Below are 23679 nucleotides of genomic sequence, written 5' to 3' on the forward strand. Positions count from 1 at the left end.
AAGTCTAATGTTTAACAGAACTTTTTTTCTCTCTCAACTCCCCATACATTTATTTACAAGTTTAGGGTGGCTTTGTATTTCATATGTAAATGAGTATTTGAGGTTTGTGGTCTCAGCACCTACTCTGACTGTATACAGCACTTAGTATAAATTAAACCAGAATATTACAGAGACTGTATAATTGACATTCTTAACAATCTGTCAAACGATGATTTTCAGTAATGTTTCATATCACAAGCTGATTTTGTCACCTAATAAAATTTGAATTAGTATGTTTACGTTACTGGCTCACATTTCTAGTCAGTCAACTACCAGAACTTCTGAAGTAAACTTAATACAAGTCAGTACTGACCTTTGTAATTCTGAGCAAGAAGCCCGTAAGATGATTCTCCAGAGGGAATGAAACCTTTTCCTTCAGGACACAAGTCAGTAAATTCAGCTAGGAGAGAGAGAGGAAACAAAAAATTATGTTGTTAAAAAGAAGTTACTCAGATATGTACATGCAACATATGCGTTTCAGGGTATTTTGAGAAATCTGAGGCAACGTTTTGCCCTATTCACATCTATCGGGCAATCATGCACACCTGTAGCTAAATGGGGGATGCTGATGCTACAGCCAGACTTTCCCCTGCTCTCAGTTTGCAGAGCTAGCTTTGAAAAACCGAGCTGGGGTACCCACAGCATCACAGAGCTCCACGCAAACTAATTTCTCTTGCTCCTTGGCAGGAAAACGTAGTCCTTACTGGGTTTCATGGTGCACCGCAGTTACAACAATACCAGTAGCCAAATTGTCTTAATTAAAGCTAGCGTGGGCCTCTCTGAGCTATACTGCAAGCTGCAATCTAGACATACCCCAACTGAGATACAAACCCCTGTCCACATTTTTTAGTCTTTATACAGGAAAAACACTAATTGACTGCAACAGGAGAACATGGTGTGGATTACAGAGGGAAATTATTTAAAGTGTCTTGGAGACTATGCAGAATCAAATAAACCTATCCAAGCAGAGGCTCTTTTTGTAACGCATTTCATTGCAGTTTCACTGATTCTAAGGTATAGTTAAAACAGGAATTAAACATGATGATACATTTGTGCGAAAAGTAATCTTTAGTGTTTAATCTCAAAAAGTTTACACATGTTCTCTCTTATGTGATTTTTTCCAGCTGGATTCTGAATTTCAGCCATCACTGTTTATGTTTCAAGTGCTGTTTTCAATATTTGTGACAAATATCATATGGCTGTGTTTTTCCAATTTAATATTTAGAGGTTAAACAATGGTCTGCAGACACCATGATTAACTGAATTGTTCAGTAAGTAGCAAAGTGTAAAACTAATGTCATAATATAGCTCACTAATTCATAGTGCTGTGGAAACAACATTACAAAGAATAGCTGCGGACTCGAAAACACTGTAACGCTTACCTTTGTTTCCCAGCTTGTGGGAAAAATCTAACGTGTTACCATAGCACCTGGAAAAAGCTTCTGTGAGAATCCATCTTTGTTTAAAATCAGTTGGAGATAATGCTGTGCAGTAACAGGCTGTTTTTATCCCTAGGGTAACTGCAGTGAAGCCAATGGATTCACACCAGGTATGAATTATTCCTATTAACTTTTCCTCCGTGGAAGTCTCCCATGGATAAGTCATGACTAAATACTACAGAATATGGGATTTAATGGGCAAGCCTTCTCTGAAGGCAAAGCAGATTACTGTTAACATAAACACAGTTCTTCGAAAGCGTGCAAAGGGACCGAAGGCCTCCTCTTACCAGTTCCAAAGACAGGGCATGGGAAGATTTCACAGTTATCACCCCAGCCAGCACCCAAAGTACAGCAGCATTCTTGTTTGGTTACATTGGATGTAAGCACATTGTCACAGAAATTAGCATCATTCAGATTGTAGTAGCACTCCTTCTTTCCATCTTCATGTTGGTCAGCCTCTATAGGTAATTCTAAAGGCGAAAGGAAAACATAAACCACGTAAGATGACATGTGAAATCAATCAGTTTTACAGGAAAATCAGGAGAGCCACAGTGCCTCAATTTCACCACAGTGAAGAGCAGCATTGTCAGGCAGGGAAGAAAATGGTTAAGTACAAATTGCGGTTTAACTTTTTTGTTCTTAGGAAGAATGATGGAAGTTTATAACCTTCCTTTGACTTTTTCAGATCCGTTCTCCAACTTGGCCTCAAAGGGACTCTTCACATTTGCACTTCTTTCATTCTTAAGCAATGCACGAACTACCTGCTCTCATGCTAAACTACCTAACTACCATGCCCAACTACTGACATGGTGCTTTTCATGTATGAATCTTGAAGCTCTTCGCAGAGGTGAGTAAACATTACGACCTAATTTTACAGATAAAGGAGCTAAGGCACAAACTGAAAAGAATGAACATTTCCAGCCCCTTTTAATCTGACTGGGAAAAAAACACGTTCCACACTTGAAAACAAGGTCCTTTATGATTTTTGCAAAAGTAACTGACTCACTCCACAGTAAGCAGAGGAATATAATGCAGATGTGAAGTTAACTGACTCTGTGCTTTACTTTAAAGTAGGCATCCAGCCAAGAAGTCAGATTTTCTGCCTTTAGAAGTTGAGTGGGTCCTCTCAAAATATTTATAAGCACCGGAGGCAAAATACTCTCCCATAGATCCAATAAAAACCCTATTAATAGTCAAAGACCTTTCTAAAGCGAGGCATTCCTAAAGTACACCAAGAAGCGAGTTTGAGAAGAAATACCTAGTTAAAGCTTCTATGTTTGCAGAACTCTGTCTATCTAACCTTGCACTTCCATAAAAATTCTCTTCAAGAGCTCAGAAGTGGGAACTATCACATAAAATGGTTATTCACACTTGATCAATATGAAAAACTTTTCATAGGCCATCCATAAGGTAACCGAGTTCTAAAATTAGAAATACTCACACTTATTAATCAAAACCAAAACTTTGTCGAGGAACTTAAGATAGATAAATCTTGAGGCGCCTAGTTTATTTCCTTTTTATCTCAGGAAATTCTTTATGCTTAGCACTCAACAAATGTTTAGTTCACAAAATCCTACTAAAAATTATTGCATGTTGGCTGATTTTCCATTGTTTGAGATTTCATTAATTTGTACTCAGGCTCTCGCACAATATGCCAAGCACGAGACATTTCTCAAGTAACGCGTGTATCCAGGCAGGAATCAAAACTTCATTTTATACCTGAGTGACAACGTGTTTCAAAATGCTAGAAGATCAGTAAGACCCAAACAATTGTGGCATATAAACTACCTTTGTTGGCCTTGCAGCTCTTTTCAAGAAAGCCGTTAAGACTGGCCCACTTTTAGTACTGGTATACCTGGGAGAGCCAAGTTCACTTGACCACCCCATCTGTCTGCCTCTGGTTGTCTCTGGGAGGTCAAGCTCAGCCTCTTTATGCCAGTTACAGGATGAATTTTCTTCTAATCCCATCCACTTAAAAAATAATGGCTGCGAGGTGGGAGCTTGAAGCTAGTGATTGTCCAGCAAATGCTGACAGTATTAAATGACTCCAGCTCTTGTTACCTCAAGCCTGTTATCCCTGCTCACCCACATTCCCCCACGCAGATGGGGCAAGGCAGTTTTACCAAACATGCAAATATTAGTTGTTTTGAGAAAAGCAGGTTTAAAAATGGTAGTATGGATTGCCCGTTATTGCACTTCAATAGTATGAACGTGTGTAATAGTTCTTTTGGCTTCTAATTCCAAACAGACAATTGGATTTATTTCTATTTTCCTCAGAAAAGTGACTGTTTCTGCTTTGGGAGATTGAGGGGCTGGCAGACACCTCTATTCAAATTTAGTACAATGTTGCCACCTACAAGGCAAACTTTCCTTTGCTGTTCCGCCAACATAACTAAGTTATACATTAAAGGAAACACCCAGCTGAGTGCTTATTTCATCTGTGTTAGTTTAGCCGTGGTCTCCCCTCATCAGATAATTACAATTTTCCATAATGTGCTGAATTTCATGAAGTGCGGTGGGTTTGCGGTATCAGCTGCTATCCAATAGGAACTACGTTAAGACTATCGTGTCACAGAAACGCAACTGAACTAAATCTGTTATTCCAAGGTGAGAGAGCAGTGCTTTAGCCACAAATTATACATTTTCCTTGGCCATTTGCCATCCGTCTAACTGAATCAAAGCCAAATCTTCAACAGGAGAAAAAGCATGGCAGCTTGCACGCTGTTTACCAGAGAAGCTGCTCTGGGAGGAAGGGGAGACAGTCTCGTCATTGTTTATTCCCATTTTACATAGGATGTGTTCGTTTCTCCTCCCATTATCTGTTCAGCAGCTTAAAAGTCTGTTGTTTACACAGCTGTGACTGAGGGTTAGTCAAGCAGGCGTCATGAATGTTTGGAAAGCAAATGAGACACAAATCTTTTATTTTATTTTTTTTTTTTAAACCAAGACCAGTCTGTGTCTACAAACTTGTAATTTCTCTCTCATACATTATTAACCATTTAGTAAACAGGTTGTTTTTGAAAGTGGTTTCACTAGGTATGTTGACAAAATATGATAGGAAATGGATACTTAGGTTTTTGCATCATTATTTCAGGGTTTTTGTTGTTAGAAAACGTAAAATATCTCTCTACGTAAGGCACGCTGGTAAAGGAACATAATTTTACCAGGTCATTGATAGGACTGTTCTATTAACAGCCTACAGAGAGATTCTGTATAGTTGCTGCTATATTGAACTCTGAAGTATTTATTAGAAATAGATTTATATACCTTAGTGTAACCTTGATCCAACAATACGCTTCAGCATGTGTTTGATGCAAAAATGTGCATTAGTAATACAGGATTCAGTGGACAATCCGGATATTAGCAGATGCTTAGACTTCAGCATAATATTTGCCTTATTCAGCTTAAATATTTGCCTAATATTCAGCTTAAATATTTGCCTAAATAGCAGCCTGTTAACAACTGTGATCTGAAAAAACCAAAACATATAGAACTGATGGGATCTTAAATACTGCAACTGTGTACTGACGCCTCTTATTCACAGGTGCAATCAGTAAGGTGGTTGCTAAAGTGAAAAATCATCATTACAAGTTCATGACTTCTAAAACCGCAAAGACTCCAGTGACTGAGCAAACAGCATGAGTAACACACACTTTCAGAACCTGATTTTCAAAAAGACAGTAAAAATAGATTGGAGTGTGCCTATCGCCAGGGTATCCTTGTTTAGATTTCTCAATTGGCTCCACACGTGGCAAGCTAAAACACTTAGCGTGTGTGTGTGTGCGGTGTGCATATGTACAATTCAGGCATTAGTGCAAGTGATGCACATTTAAAAATGATGTCTAAGACTATGTTCATAGATGACTGAAATTCAGATCATTATTTACCTTAGAAAACCATGCACATATTGCCATAAAAAAATAATACAAATATGAAGAGTTTCCTTTAAAGTCTTAACATTTAGAAAGCCCTTAAAGTTTAGGAAATTTAGAATTTGTACTCAGGCACCAAATTTCTAGCCTTGAGGAAGCTTTTGGTTCAGATTTATAAAATGTTACTTGGCAGCCTCAATTTTTTTGTGCTGGTGGTTGGTTAGATGCAGGGGGGATTGATTTTTTTTTTAATACAAATCAGTCTAGGAGGGACTGATGTTTGGACACCAAAACTGCGATTTTTACTTATAAATCCTAGTAAATACTGTTACATATCTTGCCGTAAATAACTGGTCACATTTCATGTAACCAGGAGAAAGCATCGTCTAAATTAGCTGTCGGTACCTAAGTGGGCCCTGGTACCTTAGTGGAGTTCTCTCACTGGGATTCGTTTTATTGGCTGAGCTGTAACCCAAACTTGTGATCTTACTGACCTTTGTATATGTAAGCCAGATTCCTGCTGATATGCTTATGTTTACACACATGTTTTTGTTTGCAATTCTCATTTTAAATCATACCTTTTATAATCCTCAAATACATACTCTATCCTTTCTAGCTTCTGGAGTCAATGCAATGAGATATATTAGTAATATATTAGTATATATTAGTAATTTAGAAGCATACTAGAACATGCATTTTTTCTTATGTAGAAACAATTACAACCATGTTAATACCAATTATTACTCAAACTGCATTCAGCTTGGTACTTGCTAGAAATTAATCATAAATGGCTTTATATATCTTGTTAAAAGAATAAATGAGAAGAGTTCCACCCAAATCAGGCATTTTTTTCTCTCTTAGGTACAAAGATGTATAACAGCAAAGTTTCATCTAATACAAAAGAGAGTTCTTTCCTCTGAACTCTCTTCCTTCTGAAGCATTTGCTACATTTTGTGAATGGGAGGGCAGAGAGGAGGGGAACAGGACAATCAAACCTTACACAACTGCTTGGTTTTCGTTTCTTACTGGAACGTGACAATATGGGCTAGAACTCCTGATACATACACTGAGAGGATTGTTTCAGGACACAGCTAACAATAGATGAATTTCCACCAAGTGAAATCTAAATAGAAGGAAGTCTCGAGAGCCCTGATGGCAAGTAAAGTGTGAACACACCCCATTCCACAAAGCTAACAGCCTTGAACCACATGCAAAAAAGTTCCCAAATTAAAGTAACATTTGAACAATCTTCACCTGTTTCCACTTGATAAGAGATGGATGAACATTTCTTTATGCACAAAAATACAAACTGAGGAATAAATAAAAGCTGAGTAAACCACACTGAACTATAGATATCTGCAACAGGATAATGCAGATTAAATTCTTCCTTTCTGAAAACAGGCGTGATGCAAGCTAATGCCGACAGATGTTGTCCACATGCACCGCAGGAGCTCCCAAAGCTCTCACCACACCTGGCTTAAGCACGTGGCTTGTCAAAGCCAGAGGATGTGTGGCTATTGCATCACTCTTTGCAGGGAGATAGCACGCTATTCCTATACGATCATGCGGCAGCTGGTCTTGGGGGAGGCTGAGGTACTCATCGCTGGGGAAACCAACATAACTGTTACTTGCTCATCCTGCAGTGGGCACATGGGGCTTATGCCACTTACAAACGGGGAGGAAAAGACTGGTTTTGTTCCCTCGTCAGTTGACAGCTACACAAGGGCCACCCATTGGTTCCCAGAACAAAACAGGAACAAGCAAAGTGAGCAAATATAGAAGGATGAACTGTGCATTGTCCGCTCCTGAAATTTCAAATCCAGAGGTACATGGGGCAGTGTCACCACTTGACTGGTCAGTCTCTGAGGTCTTGAGAAACAGAAGCCAACTGATAAGAGAAAAAAAAAAACAAACCAGCAAGGCTGCAGGATGTACAGGAAAGCAAGAATCCTTTTTAAGGAGAACTAACAACAGTACTTTCCTCCTTTTACTTTGGAAGAAAAGTAAGAGAATAAATAGTAAGATCTCTGTTCCTAGTACTGCCACTTTTCCTTATTGTAGTTCAAGAGCATATGATGTAATGGGTCCTAATTTGCATGTCTTCTGTCTCCTTTGTGAGATCTTCCTCCTTGGTGACCTTATCAGAGAAGAGACAAAGGTGAAGCACATGTTTTGTTAGGGCCTGATGAAGGCTGGAGGGGAAGGAAGAATGCCTTCTTTCCAAACTGATCACAGGAAAGCTATGTTCACCAGTGACAACAAAATGGAGTTAGTACTGACAGTACAGTATTCATCTGTTGACAGTACCATCACCCACATTGGGTTTTTCATCCCCTCCCTCCTCACAGTAACGTTTGGGTATGTCCTTGAATGCTCCTTGGATTTGACTTCTTTTTACATGGGCTCAAGTCCTCTGCTAATTTCTTTAGTTTTGGTTTTGTTTTGAGAAGTAGCTGAATTCTCCCAAGTACCACCTCCTCACAGTACCAAAACGAAGATGGCATTCACACCTCCTGCAAATCTTGTTAATGTAATTTAAACGCTCTTCTTCCATAAATCCATGGAAGAATTTTAAATGCTGCTACTTCAGCTATCACCTGCGAGTATTTAAGCTAATCTGCTTCATGGTGGAAAGGTACTGCAGTATTTTTCCTTGCAAACAGGAATGGAGGCAGTACCACTGGGCTTTGCTCTGCTGCCTCAGCCATCTTTGTTTCATTCCTCCTTCATAATAAAACAAGCTCCTGTAAGCCTGAATCTTTCTCACAAGATTTTGCAAAGGTTTCAGATTGTCAGTCAGCTGTTAACGATATTTCACAGGCAACTTCTTGAGTGCTGCTGAGTGCTACATTCAGTGATCTAAATACTCGTTGCAATTAGGTCACAGATATTTCAACCTTGTTTACAAGTCGGAAAGGCCATGAGTGATAGGAGAAAACAGCCACAGCCTTGTAAGCTGTAGAGTCTGTATCCTGGCACTACAGCCAGTTATTCTAAAGCTTTCCGGAAGCTAGATCAGCCTGCAGTAAGAACAAAGTAAGGAAAATACCAAGATTTGCATTCTGGAGGGGGAAAAATGCTGTGCAAGTAAATCCCATCATTTTTTGTACTCCATTGCTCCTTACTGTGGGCTTGTTCCTTTCTCCAAAGTGGATCAGTGCAGAAACGTGGAGGCAACTTTAAGAGTTTCAAACTCATTTTTAATGAGCGTATTTCCAGTAGTATTTGCAACACCCAAAACACCTGATAACAAAAGCTCACAAATCCAGTACAATGGACTACTAGGAAAAATAGGACAAAAGATTGAGTAAAACAGGCAAGGGCACTCAAAAAGGCGTTCAGAGAGACTGACAACAATTCAGTGTGTTGGTTTTTTGCTTTCCCAACTACCTTTTTTGAGGACATGTGTTAGTACTAGACAATACTAAGTGGATACTGCTATATACACATTTTATTTTTAATCATATGCTCCCTTAAACATTTTCCAAGCATACTAGTGGATGTTTGTAAAAATCTGAACAAAAAATAAAATCACTCAGGGCACAGACTTGATTCCGTATCACATTTCATTGTTACAGTACAGCAAACAAGAGACTGTTTACTCTTAACTGCTGTAACTGTTCATTATTACTGCCAAGTCTGTTGATTTATGAAATTTAGAAGATGTTTTTGCTATATTTTCACTGCTAATGATTCACTGATAACATATTCCATCCTAGAAAAGCCTCTTCTCATGCACACACTTTTAAGAAGACAAAGTTTTAAATTTTTCTGTTGTAGTTAAAGTAATACCAGCATTTAAACCCGCTTTACCTTTCCATTGGTTACATATGCAGTGGAAATCATGCCAAGCATGCAAAAATCCACTAGTGTTTTACCTGGTGAGGTACGGAAGCGACACTGTCCGGTCATCGGATCATACTCCTGGTTTTCATCAGAGCACAGGCACAGGAAAGAACCATCGACATTTTCACAGAGGGCTTCACCACATACTCCACTCAGCATTTCACATTCATTCACATCTGGGGAAAAAATCCAAAACATAAATCAATTCATACCTATTACTGACAGTTTGTTCTTTTATCTGCTGTATCTGGGCCAATATTGTCTGCCAGATTACAGATGTGATCTCTGGGGAAGGATTAAAAACTCACTAATACCTAAGTGGATTCATAAACAAGTAGTCAGTCCTTTGAAATAAAGGCCCCTGAAAGCCACAGTACAGTTTATAGACTATTGGTGCTGATTAGGTGCTGCTTGTAGACCAGAACACTGGCTTTCATTTTTTTCAGGTTTTTTTGGGTTTCTTTCTCATTTTTAAATAATTGCTTTTCTTTGTACCCTTTTCTTGGGATTTACGATTCAGACTCGTTTCATTTGTTTTCTTTACTTTCTTTATTATCAAACTTCCGCTGAATTCAAGCAGCAAAATGAGTAGGTTTTGGTGCGATTCAGACTGCACTACGAAAAGAGAATTCCCTTTTCTCCTCAGAATCCCATTTTCCTCGTGAACATCCACTGAACAGTGAATTCCCCAGCCCCACAACCACCACGTGCCTCTCCTATGCATGGCTTGCTCTGGAACTCATAAGGGTTACGCTCAGGTCACCCAGGAGCCCCTGCCAAACACTGCAAATTTCCTCTCCCCAAGAAACCCCACATGTTTTTAACTTGGATTCCATATACCTGCTAACCAGTCTACCCTGAAATGCTTTTTTGATTGACGCGAGAGTTGTCTGCTGTTTAAAAAAGGGTTACCAAATACTGTCGGGATCACTTAACTTTACTCTCTTTTCAGTTACTAAAGTTTGTTTGAAAATCTACTTTGCGTACTAATGACAGAATCTGAAAATTATAACTTCGTGTAACACAATTCAGAAATTTCTATACTTGAGTGTGGTCTAAAGTGTAACTTGTGAGGCAACGTTTTATCCTTTTTACCTCTCATCCAGGAAGAATGAATGTTGATTTTTGTGCATTTTTATATAAATATGCATTTTAACTTATGGTTTGCTCGGCACTTTTAAAATTTACTTAGATTTTTCTTTATCTTTTTGCTGAATTCCTGTCATAAGGAATAAGTCGTCTTCAGGGAACGTTGCCCGGCCAGGAGCTAAAGAGACTTACCTTTTCCTAAAATTGTTTTAGTAGATAACTAGCATCAAAATTTATAAGGTTATTTTATATTATACAGTGTATAAAAGAAAAAATCCCAAGATGTTATTTTATGGTGCAGAATCACTTCACTGGCAACTCAAAATTAAATTTAGTTTCACACCAGCTTTTGTTTTCCTTTTTTTTTTTTCTTTTTTTCTTTCTTTGCTTCATTTGTTTTCATCCATGAAAAGTCACTGTATGCAAAAATATACATCGGTATGTTGCAAACTAAGTGCCAAATGGCATAAAAAATTTTGTAATAAAACTATTTAATACATTAGAACACACATACAAACACTTCTGTAAAACTTCTAACTCCTCGTCTCTATTCCTGGTAAATGTGTTTCATCCTGAGTCTGGTTTGAAGAAATTGCTTAATGAATACCTTTCCTTGACCTGGTATTAATTTTGTATTAGAAACTTGTGCTGCCTCAGATGGATCTCAGGTCCAACCATCAATATTAACAACAGATCTGGAAACCTATTACTCACAAGAGAAATGTGCAGTATTTATACATCTACAAAAATCTCACATCTTTTCATGGTGATAGGTGTCTTTCCTGGAGTTCGAAGCCAATGTTAAAATCTGTTCAAATATGATGTGCCTAGGGAGGTGTGCCATCTAATTCAGACTGGCTCTACCACATGCCAGACGTTATTTCCTGTAGGGGGTAGTACAGAGTTCTGGTTATTCAGCTAAGAGACTAAACAGATGTTGCATTTAAATAGGCTGGAGTATTAAATTCAATCTATTATGGTTTATATTTGTGAATGGTCCTGATGTGCAGAAATAGTGGGTTTTCTTGGGTTTTTTTAGAGAGATAAAATGAGCGGCTCAGCTTATTTGCTGTTGGTTTCCATTCAATCCTAATAAAAGGTTCTCATTAAATGGATACACAGTTAAGTTTCCATCTGGCACAAAGTTCAGTGAGTAAAGCACAGCTCAACCTTATTTTACTAGTAAGTGGTACAACTATAACAAAAAATGACAGAAAACAAAAATGTTCTTGTGAAGAAATGCATTTTGCTCATATGCTGCTTTTTGCTCACTAGAACCTTGCAGCAACAACTACTTGCTCCTAAGAACTCACCCGTACACCCTTGCCCATCCTGTGGGTCCTGATACCCTTGGTAACAGAGGCAGCGGTAGGAGCCATCCATATTTTCACAGAACCCGTGACTGCCACATATTGTGCCGTTCGCACATTCATCAACATCTGCAAGGAAGAATTTTACCATCAGACAGGCCATGTCAAAACAATCAAAGGCAGCCATTCATGAAGAGTGCAGAAAAACAACAGACGGGCCATTTTTGCAAACAGATGCAGCAATGCCCCTCTATACATTGTGAAGGAAAACAGAAAGGACAAGACACAAAAATTCAGTGTAAGCACATGTACAATTTAAGAAATTGTTTCAGTGTTAACTTCAGAGAAAATATGTCAGACAACGGTTTTGGTCAACTGTCTCCCACCTGTTTCACCAAACCTGCCAATCATGGCATGATGCTACATACCACAGAGTCAGACGTAGTTTAAGTATGACCATTTCTCTGACTGGCTTACAGATTCTGCCAGGGTAGCATTACACAGTCAACAACGTGTGTGAAACTGAACCCCCTGCGCCTACAAGAAGAGTTCAAGGGTATGGTTGCATTCCTTGGGCAGAAGTGCTGCACAGATCTCATTCTGGCTCTCGGCACAGAAGAGAATTTCATGGTGTACGTGTAAGTGGCTTTAATCCTGTAAGTTTACACACATGAATAATCTTACTCAGGTAGGTGAAGAAATTACAATGCCTGCATGCTTTCTGTACTGGCCCTTTCATTTGCAGTTCCCATTTGTGGTTTGCTGGCCTTACAAGTAAGAGTCACTTGCATGAATAAGTCTCCTCTCTGACTCAGCTGCCCATCAGCCTATAATGAAGCAGAGCCGCTTGTGGCAGAATGTGGTTTATTTTTGTGAGTGTATTACAAGTGCTAGGAATGTACTATTTTTATCTTCACTCAAAGTAAGACCTAAACCCAAGGCCCTGACTATCTGTGGTCATTAAAGATGTCATGGTGTGTTTTTCAGGAGGAAGAACATTAACTGAAACTGGGAACCTGTCAGGATAGTAGGATTAGTACCTTCTGCCTTCTCAATTCCGATGCAGTTTGAAGGAGAGAAATTATTGCTATACTTCTTCCCTAGAAACCATTATGACTGTTAAGTAAGGTTGCTGTCTGCTTGGAATTACCTTCTGCACTGTGCCTCAGGGGAAATTACATTTTAAATGGTGAATAAAGTGATTAGTTTTTGATTTATCTGGGTACTAGCAACTATCATTAATTCTGCACATTAGAGTAGACCTTGATATGATGGAGCCTACCATCGTTCTGCCTTCAGTGAAGGCCTTGGGGCACTCACTGAACTGACGGGCCGGTGGGACTGAATCCTGCATTGCCCAGAGAGAGGGCTGCTTTGAACAGGTGAGCAGCACTGCTGTTTGGTGTCTTTCTGAAAGGCAGAGTAGGGCTCAAACACAGTCCTGTCTACTCCAGCTGTTCACAGCTGTGTCAAAGGCCTAGACAAGTCAGCGACACCTGCATTACACCTGCATAACATATCTTATTTTAATTTTTATTCTCATATGATCATCAGAGTTTCACATATCTGGTCATAAAATCTGAATACTCTCTCTCTTATCCAAAAACGCCTGTTAAGTTAAGAAAGGGAATTCAAAATGAGTCAACAATGGTGAATTGACAGCCAGGAATGTAAGACAACAGACAATAACGCAGCATTTCTATTTTCAGTGGCCAAGTATAGCTTAATAACAAAAGTTCCTGAGCCACAGGACAGTTACTCTGTTAAAAGCCTAGACAGAAGAGACTACAACTGGGGATTTTAGAACTACCTAAATTACAGTATTTCTCTTTAATAGCTAAATGTTAAAGGGAACAGAGAGGGGAATGGACCATGCAGCTGTTCTTTAAAGGTAAACTGAGGTCATTGACTGAAAAGCTGCAGAAACAAAACTTGTGATTGTAGCAGGTGTCCTAATTTAGTATATAATACGGCCACAGAAGACAGTTTTGTTTTTAAAGAGTACACAGTCTGAACATGACTGGGTCTTTCAGTGTATGGGAAATTACAGAGAAGGTCCAAGCACCACATATTTTTCCTTGTCTAGACAGCTCACTCAAAGGACTCCTGTTTTACAGCCGGAAAGGGCATTTGTTTCTTTAATCACGCTGTAAAGCATGAGGCTTGTAATCGGTGATTCTCTTGCTATATGGAGACAAAGCAAGGGGAAAAACTAAATATGAAACTCATATATCCTATATGTCTCTAAGTGACTAAAGCAGTTCTTTGTAATTATGACCTGTTTTAGAATCCATGACTCAGTGCTGCCTGCTTTAATCAGAACTCCTTTGATCTAACATCATCAGGATCTAAAGAAAGGCAAAACATGTGTGCGCTCAAGCGCGCTCCTCTTCAGCTCAACACCATGTTCCTGTTTTCTGCCAACCTGAGCAAGATGAAGGCATACTTAACCTCAGGTGTGATATTTAAGTCTCACTGAAATCTGCTTATATGGCAAAGTGCCTGGAAGAGGAACTGTTTCCTAGGACAGTTCTGTACAGGGCTTAGGGGAACAGAGCTCCGATTCTGAGACTTCCAGGGCTGCCATACATAAAAACCCATACATAAAACACCCATACATAAAAATCACTGTCTTGAGAAAATTAGAAAAATGAATATTTGAATAGAGACTTTGGCTGTCTAGAGGCAATAATGTTGGATGGTCATTCCAACATTGCAATGATGTGGGTAAGAAAGAGATTCTTGTTTTCCCCGTTATGTTCTTACTTCTCTAGCCAGCGTCCAGATAAGAAGTAGCTGATGCCCTAAAACATCTCTATCAACAAATGTGAAAAGGCTGGTGAAGTCTGTGATTACTCATTGTGAAACAAGAAGGTAGCTCACAGGGGCACGCTCTGGAGATGTGTACTTGAATCCATGTTTGGCAGAAGCCTGAGCTTTCTTACTTCAGTACTTAACCAGAGATTTGGTGAAGCTGCGAAGTTGTCTACTGCATAAAATTTGCTCCATGTAACAGATAATACTCTGCCCCAAAAGGAGTCCTAGATTCACCACACCCTTTTCCTAAAGCTGCCTCGTCTTCCCTACGTGGGCAGAATTATGGTTGTGATGTGCAGTTACAGCAAACATCTACTCTCTTGAAATGTCTTTGGTGGCAGAAGTCACAGTTACGCACCATTCACAGCTCTGCTCTTTGATTTTTAGGTATGCAGTCATCTTAAATGATGGACAATGTAGCATCTTTGTGTACAGATTTGTAAATTCTTCTTTGATCACAGAATGATCTGTGGATGCTCTGTGCAAACATCCAAAAGGCTCAGAGGGGTGACTTTTCCAGTGGACGAGAAAAGGAGAACAGGATAGGAGACAGTAAGTGAGGGGAAAGGAAGAAGCAGAAGTTGGAGAGTTCTAGTGGGATGTGCAAGTTTTTTTGGAGTGCCTGTTGAGGCCAGCAGTGAAGCTCAGGGCTTGGAGCAGAGAGAGGGAAAAGTGAGGGAGCCACTCAGAGACAAACGGGATTGGACATGGAGACAGAAGAGGCGCTTGGGGCATGGTATTGACTTAAGGATCGGCGAACCTCTAACTTGAGTTTTTGCCAACACAGTTGACCAGCAGCCAGCTGGGTAAAACGCTGCCTTTACAGGAACCCCAGAGAGCTCAACAGGGAGCTAGGGAGTGCTCCCAGAGCTTCCTGTTCAGAGAGCCTGGCGCAGCCAAATTGTTGAGCCTGGGGCCAGGCAGCAGTGGAATGTCACCGCTACAACAAAAGTTTGTCTACACCTTGGAAGAAGACACAGTCTCCACAGCTGTTCAGTTTACTTTGGCCAATGGCCATAAAGACTCCATACCAGAACTGAACCACATGGGGTTCTTAAATGTTTTATGTTGTTGTTGTTTCTGACTTTTCAAAAAAACGAGTCAAACTCATACAAAACCAGTCTGGAGATATGGAAAATCTGCTCCCCAGGTACAGAGAGGCGTCTGAATCCAGCAAAATTTCCTCAGGTTCTTTCTCTGATGGTATAAACAGTTATTCTCACTCACTTAACTAGAAGTAAATTCACAGAGGCACTTAGTGTAAAGAACAGTAGCTCCTGCGGCTGGAAGCCACATCCTTTCTCAGTACCTGGAATGTCACACGTTCCTTTTGTTTCTGATGCTTTTGTTTCGTCTTGCCTTTTCGCATGAAGCTGACACCACTACAAATATTAACGCTGACACCATCAGTGCTCCCTTTAAATGGTTTTTTTCAACTCTAGAATTGTTTTTATTAAAATGACAGAATGGAGAAACTAATCGTGGTAGAAAAGAAGTGCTGCTGCTTCAGAAGACTAGAAGTACCCTTGCTTCGCCAAGTTATTAAAACACTTTTCCAAGTGCTGAATATAAAGTCTGATCTGTATTCCATACACACCACCAATTACTTGTGAAGCACACTCAACTGGTTTTGTACTTGTTGTTTTATTCTTCATTAAAAAGTTCCAAAACTACTCACAATCCTGGAAATAAGATCTTGTGATTTCATCCTTTTCTATTTAGTAAAAGTTTGGCTTTTTCGTTCTAATGGAGATTAGCTTTGTACTACTTCATCGTATGTGATGGTAACCCTTCCCTGGGAACTGTGCTACTTCATGAACTGTCAGAGATCCAGACAGAGGGGCTCATTGTTTCTGGTACATCCCCTAAAATCAGATGCCGCCAACTTTTTTTTTTTCCTCCCAAGTTTTGTTTCTATTCAGTTCTGCCTTTTTTAATTTCTGAGAGTTTGATTTCACAAGGTTAATAAGTTTTCTTCTAACTTTGGTTTGGAATAAAGTGGTTTCTACTAAGAGCAGGCTGCATTCTTCTCTGACCACTTTTTTCTTTTTTTTTAAGCTGTGCTCAACAGTGAGGCAAAACACCTGCTACTACTTTTCTTGCAGAGAAATCGAAGATATTTAACCATATCCTTCCTAAACACTGGGTGAAATGTATACATGCTGCCAAAAGAGTCCACAAAGATGCTTTGGAATTATCCCCATTACTTGAAATCACAAAATACTGCCTTGTCCATCAGTCACTGGAGTTATTCAGATTTGTTCTCTCTAGTCTTCTTGACCAGGCTTTTGTCTTGGCAGTAAGAGAATGTTTCTTTCAACTTATGCCATGATTACAAAGTAAAGTAAACGTTTAGAGAGGAAACAGCACCAAAAATACTGCAGGATTTTTTAAGTTATCAATAATAATTAAATCATAAATAGTGTGTTTGACGTCATGGTATATCTATATATACAGCCCTTATTCCCTTACATCAGCATAACAGTATTCTTGCCAATAGTGCATTTCATTTCATTAGATATTACATGACTGACGATATGGCAGGTTATATGCCAGCTCAAATAATAATGCTGTAATGCTTTTTTTGCCTCTGGTAAAAGTGGGGGGAGTAAATGCAACAGTCAGACAGAAGTTTTAATACGCCTCCGCCACTGAAGGAAGAACCTTTTCACTGTCCTTAAGTGAACTATGAGAAGAGCTGGCCCACGAAAGTCAGTCACATATGGATTTACTGGCCTATAATTTGGGACAGAGAACAGTTTGCTTGCTTCTTGGATGCTTGAGATCCACTACCCATAGGTTTTAACACCGAGCTATCATCTGCCCAGTGCTTCTCTGCATGCATCCTGCCGAACTGCTACCGTAAAATTTTTTTCCCTGCTGAATAATTACTTTTCCCACAAGGCTTCTTGTCTTGAGCAGTCTTCTCATCCATAAGAACAGCCATTCTTGCTCCCGTTAGGGGAATTTTTGTTTTCTGTCAGCATCACTGACTACACAAAGCCACGTATCTTCTTGGTATCATTGAGCACAAGTCTCCTATTTTAAATTCACTGCAGAAGAGCAGCATCACTAGCTCTCCTGCTAGTGCACGTGTTCCATTAGCGACAGGATATATTCTCATGCTATAACAAAATAAAAACCCTAGTTACACCTAAATTCTAGGCTCCTGATTGATGTTTCTCACCAGCATTATTACTGGAGCAGCTTAGATGAAAAATACCTGTATAAGCATACCTGCACACACTTAGGAAGAGCAAGCTGGCTTTAGCACTGTAAAGATCTAATTACTGCTATTTACTCCATTTCTGCCCTTTCAAAATGTCTGAGGTTCTATCATAGATAGCATTTTACTACAATTTCTCACTGGAGTTACTTCTGTTGTATGGATGCTTTATCTGCATCTTTTTTAAAAAAAAAGTGTTGCGCCACACACAGCATTGAGAACATTCAGGCAGCTCAGGCTTGCTGCTAATGCACTTAAGAATACTTAAACTAAATAATCCTTAAAATTTACGGCAGAAGGGCTACCCACTTAAAACTTATCAGAAGCCTAAGTTCCAAACTCACTTTACTTGCATTTTACATATATTTATTCCTTCCGCCCTTGCTACAAGATAGAAATAACTTCCCATATATGCACAGATTTCATATTATTACAGATGTCCACTGGTTTCATATACCTTAACATAAGAATGTCATTCCCTCCTTTGCCATCATTTGCCATAGTTACATTAGTATTCCTTCTTTTTCACCAATTTCTATTGTTCAAACAAATATAATCCAATTTTAAGATAGCAAAATTATTAAAAATCAGAAAAAGTAAACCACAGCTGCTAACAAACATTAACGCCATGACGTTGCCCCTTTTGTACATTTCCTGTTACACTTCTTACGATTGAAACAGCAACAGCACCCCGTGCATTTATGAGAAAAAGAACAAAGGGCCTTTAGGTGGCAGATTGCAGAGTTAATAGTGGTTTTGGGGTATTAGACCCAAACTCACTACTTTTCTCACCCAGCTAATAACAGCACATCAATGGGAATGCATAATGGTGATCTGTCTCACCTTCACATGTTCGGCCATCGGCAGACACAGAAAAGCCCCGCTCGCATATGCACTGGTAGGAGCCATCCGTGTTTAGACACTCTCCGTGAGGTGAGCAGAGGTCAGATCTCTCACATTCATTGATATCTGAAAACACAGATACATTAACAGCTTTGCAAATCATCATACGCTTAATATTAAGCCTAAGTTCAATTAGTCTTAAAAGTATCTTTGATTTCCACCAGCTATGTAAACAGCTATGTAAACAGGGCTCATTTTCCAGAGTAACCAAATCTTCTGGGATCATTCTTAAACTCTGTATAGGCACCAGTACGTTCTGCTGCATCACACTCTCACTCTATCACTCTGCGACGAGGATGAGCGGATGAGAGTGATTTGTGAGATACCAATATAAGCTCCATACTAGCCAACATTTCTTCTGTGTTAGGGGAATTCTCAGATGGCTCCATCTCACTGTTCTCGATTGCTGCATGCTGGTCAACTTGTGCATCTGCTCCATGTCTTACCAGCACGTCTGGAGTTGCATCCTTCCCAGTAAGTTGCTTTTACATAATTTAAAGCCAAATTCTCTTTTTTGCTGATGGGGAATGGGAGTAGTCCCAAAAGGTTGCTACAAAAGAGTTTGTCATCACTGCTTTTTTTCTTTTTTTAACTTGGAAAGCATTTTTCAAACACTGCCTTTCAAACTTGCTTTTGAATCTGAAAAATAAGCATTTCCTTCTGATTGATGTCTCATCTTACCAACAAATCTGCCATCTGCATTCATTCATTCATTCAAGAGGCACCACTTTTACATGAATTACCATTCACATTGTAATTGTACTTTTGTATTTTGCTTTACAGAAACCTTTTAAGAAGTTCTCAATACCATGCTGAGATCAAACACAAATTTCAAAACAAAACTTACACAAGGCTCATTCATCCATCATCACAGATACTAGAATTTCTTATTCTTAACCATGTCTTTCATTGCTTAGATTCTGGCCATTGTTACAGCCATACCAAATGCATCGAAGTAGACAATAATTTTAATAGACTAGAGAAATTATGATTTCGGTACCATTATTTCAAGACCCATGATACCCGTTATAGAATTCTCTTTAGATAGAGACTGATTCTAGCCTGTGTGTAAACCTCCTAGGCCAGTGTCCTAAAGTCATGGCATATATGTGGAAAGAACAGAGGCAGCTTGGGGAAGGGTAGTATCTGTATGAGGTGCACAGGGAAAAATCAGCGTGCCGGGCTTCACACCACACCTACATGTGTCAAGCGTTCTCTGAATTCGTGGTAAATGCAGACCAATGACATACTTCCTGAAGCTCTCTGAAAGTCAGGTAAGGTGGGAGACCCGCAATGACAAGGACAGTACGGTACCTTCTCAGGACCCACACTGTTCTCAAGACTAAGCTGTCAGTTTCTTAAAACTGCCAGAAAAATACTGGAAACCAAAACAGCTGCTTACACAAGGTAGAATGATGTATTAAAAGACAGGAAAACAAAATCAACAATCTTCGGGAAATAAGAGTATAATTCATCTGAAAGAGCGAACTGCACACTTTCTCATGTTTTGAACTCTCTTCAACTTTGCTCCTTACCAAAATGCACGTTCCTAATTTCTAGTCTAGGCCAGATTCAACTTGCAGACATCGCATTCTGTGATAAATCTGCTGGTTTAATTCAGCAGCTCTCTACTTTCAATTATGGTTTCTTCTGAAGGTAATAAGGCTATGATCCACTCACCCCTCATTTTTTTCCAACAAAATAAACAGTTTAAAAGCATTCATTCCTTTTCCCCCCAGGTCATCAGCTTTTTTGGGTTCATCTCTGAACTCTCCTCAGCTGATCAGCGTCCATTTTGAGCTGTGGGCACCAGAATGTCAGTGTACAACGATATGCCAGTAGCAGTTGTATCAGTGCAAAATAGAGGTAAACACACCTTGCTTACTCCTGCTGGATATTCTGCTTTTTCAGTCTTCTGGGGAGTACATTAGTCCTACTGGCCACAGGGTTGCACTGGAAGCTCATATTCAGCTGACTGTCTCTGACCCCTAAACCCTTCTCAGTGACTGTGACCCAGAAGGAGGTCCGCTATCCTACAAGCACGACTGAGATTCCTCCTTCAATATATAACTGGGTATATTGAAACACATATTGGTTGCTCGTGCCCGGTATACCATGCAATCAAGATCACTCTGCACTAGTGGCCTGTTATCTGGATCTTTTACCATGGCCCTAATCTCTCCAGGTAAATTCTCTCAAAAATTGTATGTTTTTTCTTGCTATTACAGAACTCTCATAAAACTAACTTTCAGTCATTTGAAAATATCTCGGTTTATCTGCTGCTTAAAATATTTTGAAAGTACTGTTGAAATGTAAGGAAGTCATCATTTATGATATAAGTATGGCTAGTTTTGTCCAGTACAAAATACAGGACAAGAAAATAAACCAGAGATTTCCATCTATGACAAATACAAATTCTACTATTGCATCCTATAACAGCTTAACAACAAGTAGTCAACACAGTAAAAAAAGTCTAACCATACTTAATTCTGCTAGCCAAAGGTCTCCCTTTATGATCTTTTGCTGTGTCCAGTTCTTTGCTATTCTAATTTGTCAGTATTCATTGTATCAACTCCCCCTTTCTTCCATTTGTTTTGATATTGATCTGGCTATTTCTCAAGCAGTTTCACTCCCCCCTACAGCAAGTTGTTATCTTTCAGTGTGGTGCTCTTGCCTGAAATGATTTCCAATTTTCATTCACATTTTTCTGTTAAAAATACTGTCTATACTGTCTGTCCCTTAGTTGGCTCATAAGTGCTTTCAGCTTTGTTATATTTATCCATTTAAAGCATGAAGCCTATATACTACTACTTTACGTAGTGGAGTGAAGAGAATAGAGTGGTATCAAAGCTGGCATTGACTTATAGCTTGTGATCAATTCTCTTTTATCTGCTACAGCAAGGTCTAATACAGTACTTCCCTACGTTGAATGCAACATCTTCTGAATCAGAAAGCAGTCACATAATACTCAGAACTTCTACAGGGAATTTACTGATGGTTGCACAAGATCTTCAACATAGATCAGCTGGAGTCGTCTCTCAGCTCAAGTCTAAACTGTGCATAAGAGAGCAGCCAAAGCAAAGCTCAGTCTCCTGGTTCGCCAGTCATTTAGAGCACGAACACGCTATCACTTTCCAGCTCTAATACCATGGTTCTCATCACATAAAAACAGATGGCACAGGGAGTTGTGAGGCATGCCTGGGTGTTGCGCCAACATGGAGTTGAGATTGTTCAGAACTAAAAGCCAGGAAGTATTTTTCTGGGTTTGGCAATGCTGTCTCAGCCTCAGATAACACATTCTCTTCCTCCCCACCCATCCTCCACAAAGCACTGCAAGTGTTTTAGAGGTGAGAGGTTTATCTAATGTGACTTGACACTAACTATGCTGCTCTTTCTGTTACACCACTGATTCACAAACACAGAAGGTTCTGTCAAAATAAATGTTCCCAGGATTTGGGGAAATGCAGCACTGTATCTCTGTTATTTCTAATATAGGTTCTCTTTCAAGTTATGAAGGCTGAAATAATTTCTTAGCAAATATTTTGACAGAGTAATATAAAATGAGAAGAGTAAGAACGGACTACAAATGATAAATAAAATGAGTTTCTCTTCCTTAGCATGATCTGTGACTATCATAAGTTACGCTTACAGAATTGCACATTTATAATAATGATCCAGATATTTTTTATAGCTATTTCATACCTTGACATCCCCTGTTCGCTATCTGCTGGAAACCATCTGGACAAGTGCATTTGTAAGACCCATCAGTATTCATGCAGCTTCCTCCAAGGCAAATATCACTGTCTTGAACGCATTCATCAACATCTGAAACAAAAATGTAACTAAATTATTAGATGATGTAAAAACTGATGAAACTTTTAATAGTGATACTTTGATACTAACATAGCAACTTGAAGCTACAATGTCGTTTAATAGCTGTGTGGGGGGAAGGAAATCAAGTTTACTACACTTTAGAATGTCCTTTTAATTTCTTTCCTCTTATTATCAAACTTCTTGTATTTCTAGAGAGCTTTACAATTTGAGTTTGTGTCATTTATTCTTAGCAAGCATGTCTAATGTGTGCCACCTGCATCCCTAATGAAAGGTATCATAACAGACCTTTATGCCAAACTCTCCCCTACTTTAATGGTGACTGTGGTGTTACAGTAGCACAATTAACAAGAAAATCCAAGCAGCTGTACAGTTAGAAGACAGACACAAAACATGCCCACTAATGCAAATTTGTAGTTTGCAGCATGCATCTTTGGGCATGTTTAGACCACTGCACAGAGATGCCTGAGCCGGAAGCGACCTGACTCAGACGTCCCCCAGAGCATGGGCAAGCCCAAGCCCAGCTGGCGTGCCACACCAGACGAGACGTGTCTGCGGAGACTACTCACACAACAACCACGTGGACAGGAGGCTTGTAGGACGGGGACCACGCCACGTGTACTGCTGTGCTAACGGTTGCTTTTCAGAGGCAGTTCACGTGACGCAATACAGCCATTTCGCAGGCTTAGCAGCTTGGTCATGACGCTGAATAGCTGCTTTTGCACAGTGCTGCACCCGAGCCGTAAATCCAGCTCCGGAGTTAGGGCAGGCAGGGTCTAGCTCCCAGCTGCCTATACACCACGTTCCCAGCACCAAGCCTCAGGCCTGTAGGCTCTGCCCTAGTGTCTTGACATCCCTGGGATAAACGTGCTGGCTGACACACAGCAGGGCAAGTTTCAGGATACAAACTAGATACGAAATAATGAAATATTTCAGGAACAGGACACTGGCACTGTCTCCACCTAAAGTCTTTTCTTCCCCAGAGGAAACAGAGCACAGCTGCTGTGGGTACAGGATCAACTCAGCAAGTGCCTACATTCCAGCAATATTATACAGTTTTGTTTCACTACAGCTAAAGATCACAAAGTATTTCATGTCTGTGCCTCTAGTTTTAAAAGAAAACAGAAAATAAGAGACGTAAGTAAAAGAAGCATCTCATTAGCGACTTTCCCTTGCCTCCACATTGCCATACCTTGTAATTCACCAAGTCTATTGCTCTGATAATACAGATAGTTTCCTTTGAAAAACAGTTATCAAAGAGTTTTTCCACTGCCTTTGATTATTCTGATTTCTTAAGCAGGGCTTTT

The 23679-nt window shown here is 39.6% G+C and overlaps 1 protein-coding gene across 1 annotated transcript in view; it reads right to left on the reverse strand.

Moving 5' to 3' along the window:
- The window catches only part of LTBP1 (latent transforming growth factor beta binding protein 1), a gene marked incomplete at its 5' end in the record, with an annotated part of 207114 nt that overhangs the window by 22489 nt on the left and 160946 nt on the right, over window positions 1–23679 (reverse strand). The window contains 6 exons of the mRNA XM_082305848.1: window positions 353–439; window positions 1766–1948; window positions 9229–9372; window positions 11599–11724; window positions 18482–18607; window positions 22244–22366. Of these exons, the coding sequence (XP_082161974.1) occupies window positions 353–439; window positions 1766–1948; window positions 9229–9372; window positions 11599–11724; window positions 18482–18607; window positions 22244–22366 (789 nt within the window). The remainder of the gene's footprint in view (window positions 1–352; window positions 440–1765; window positions 1949–9228; window positions 9373–11598; window positions 11725–18481; window positions 18608–22243; window positions 22367–23679) is intronic.

The sequence above is a fragment of the Platalea leucorodia genome (assembly GCF_965183815.1).
Source record: "Platalea leucorodia genome assembly, chromosome: 3".
Taxonomy (NCBI): domain Eukaryota; kingdom Metazoa; phylum Chordata; class Aves; order Pelecaniformes; family Threskiornithidae; genus Platalea; species Platalea leucorodia.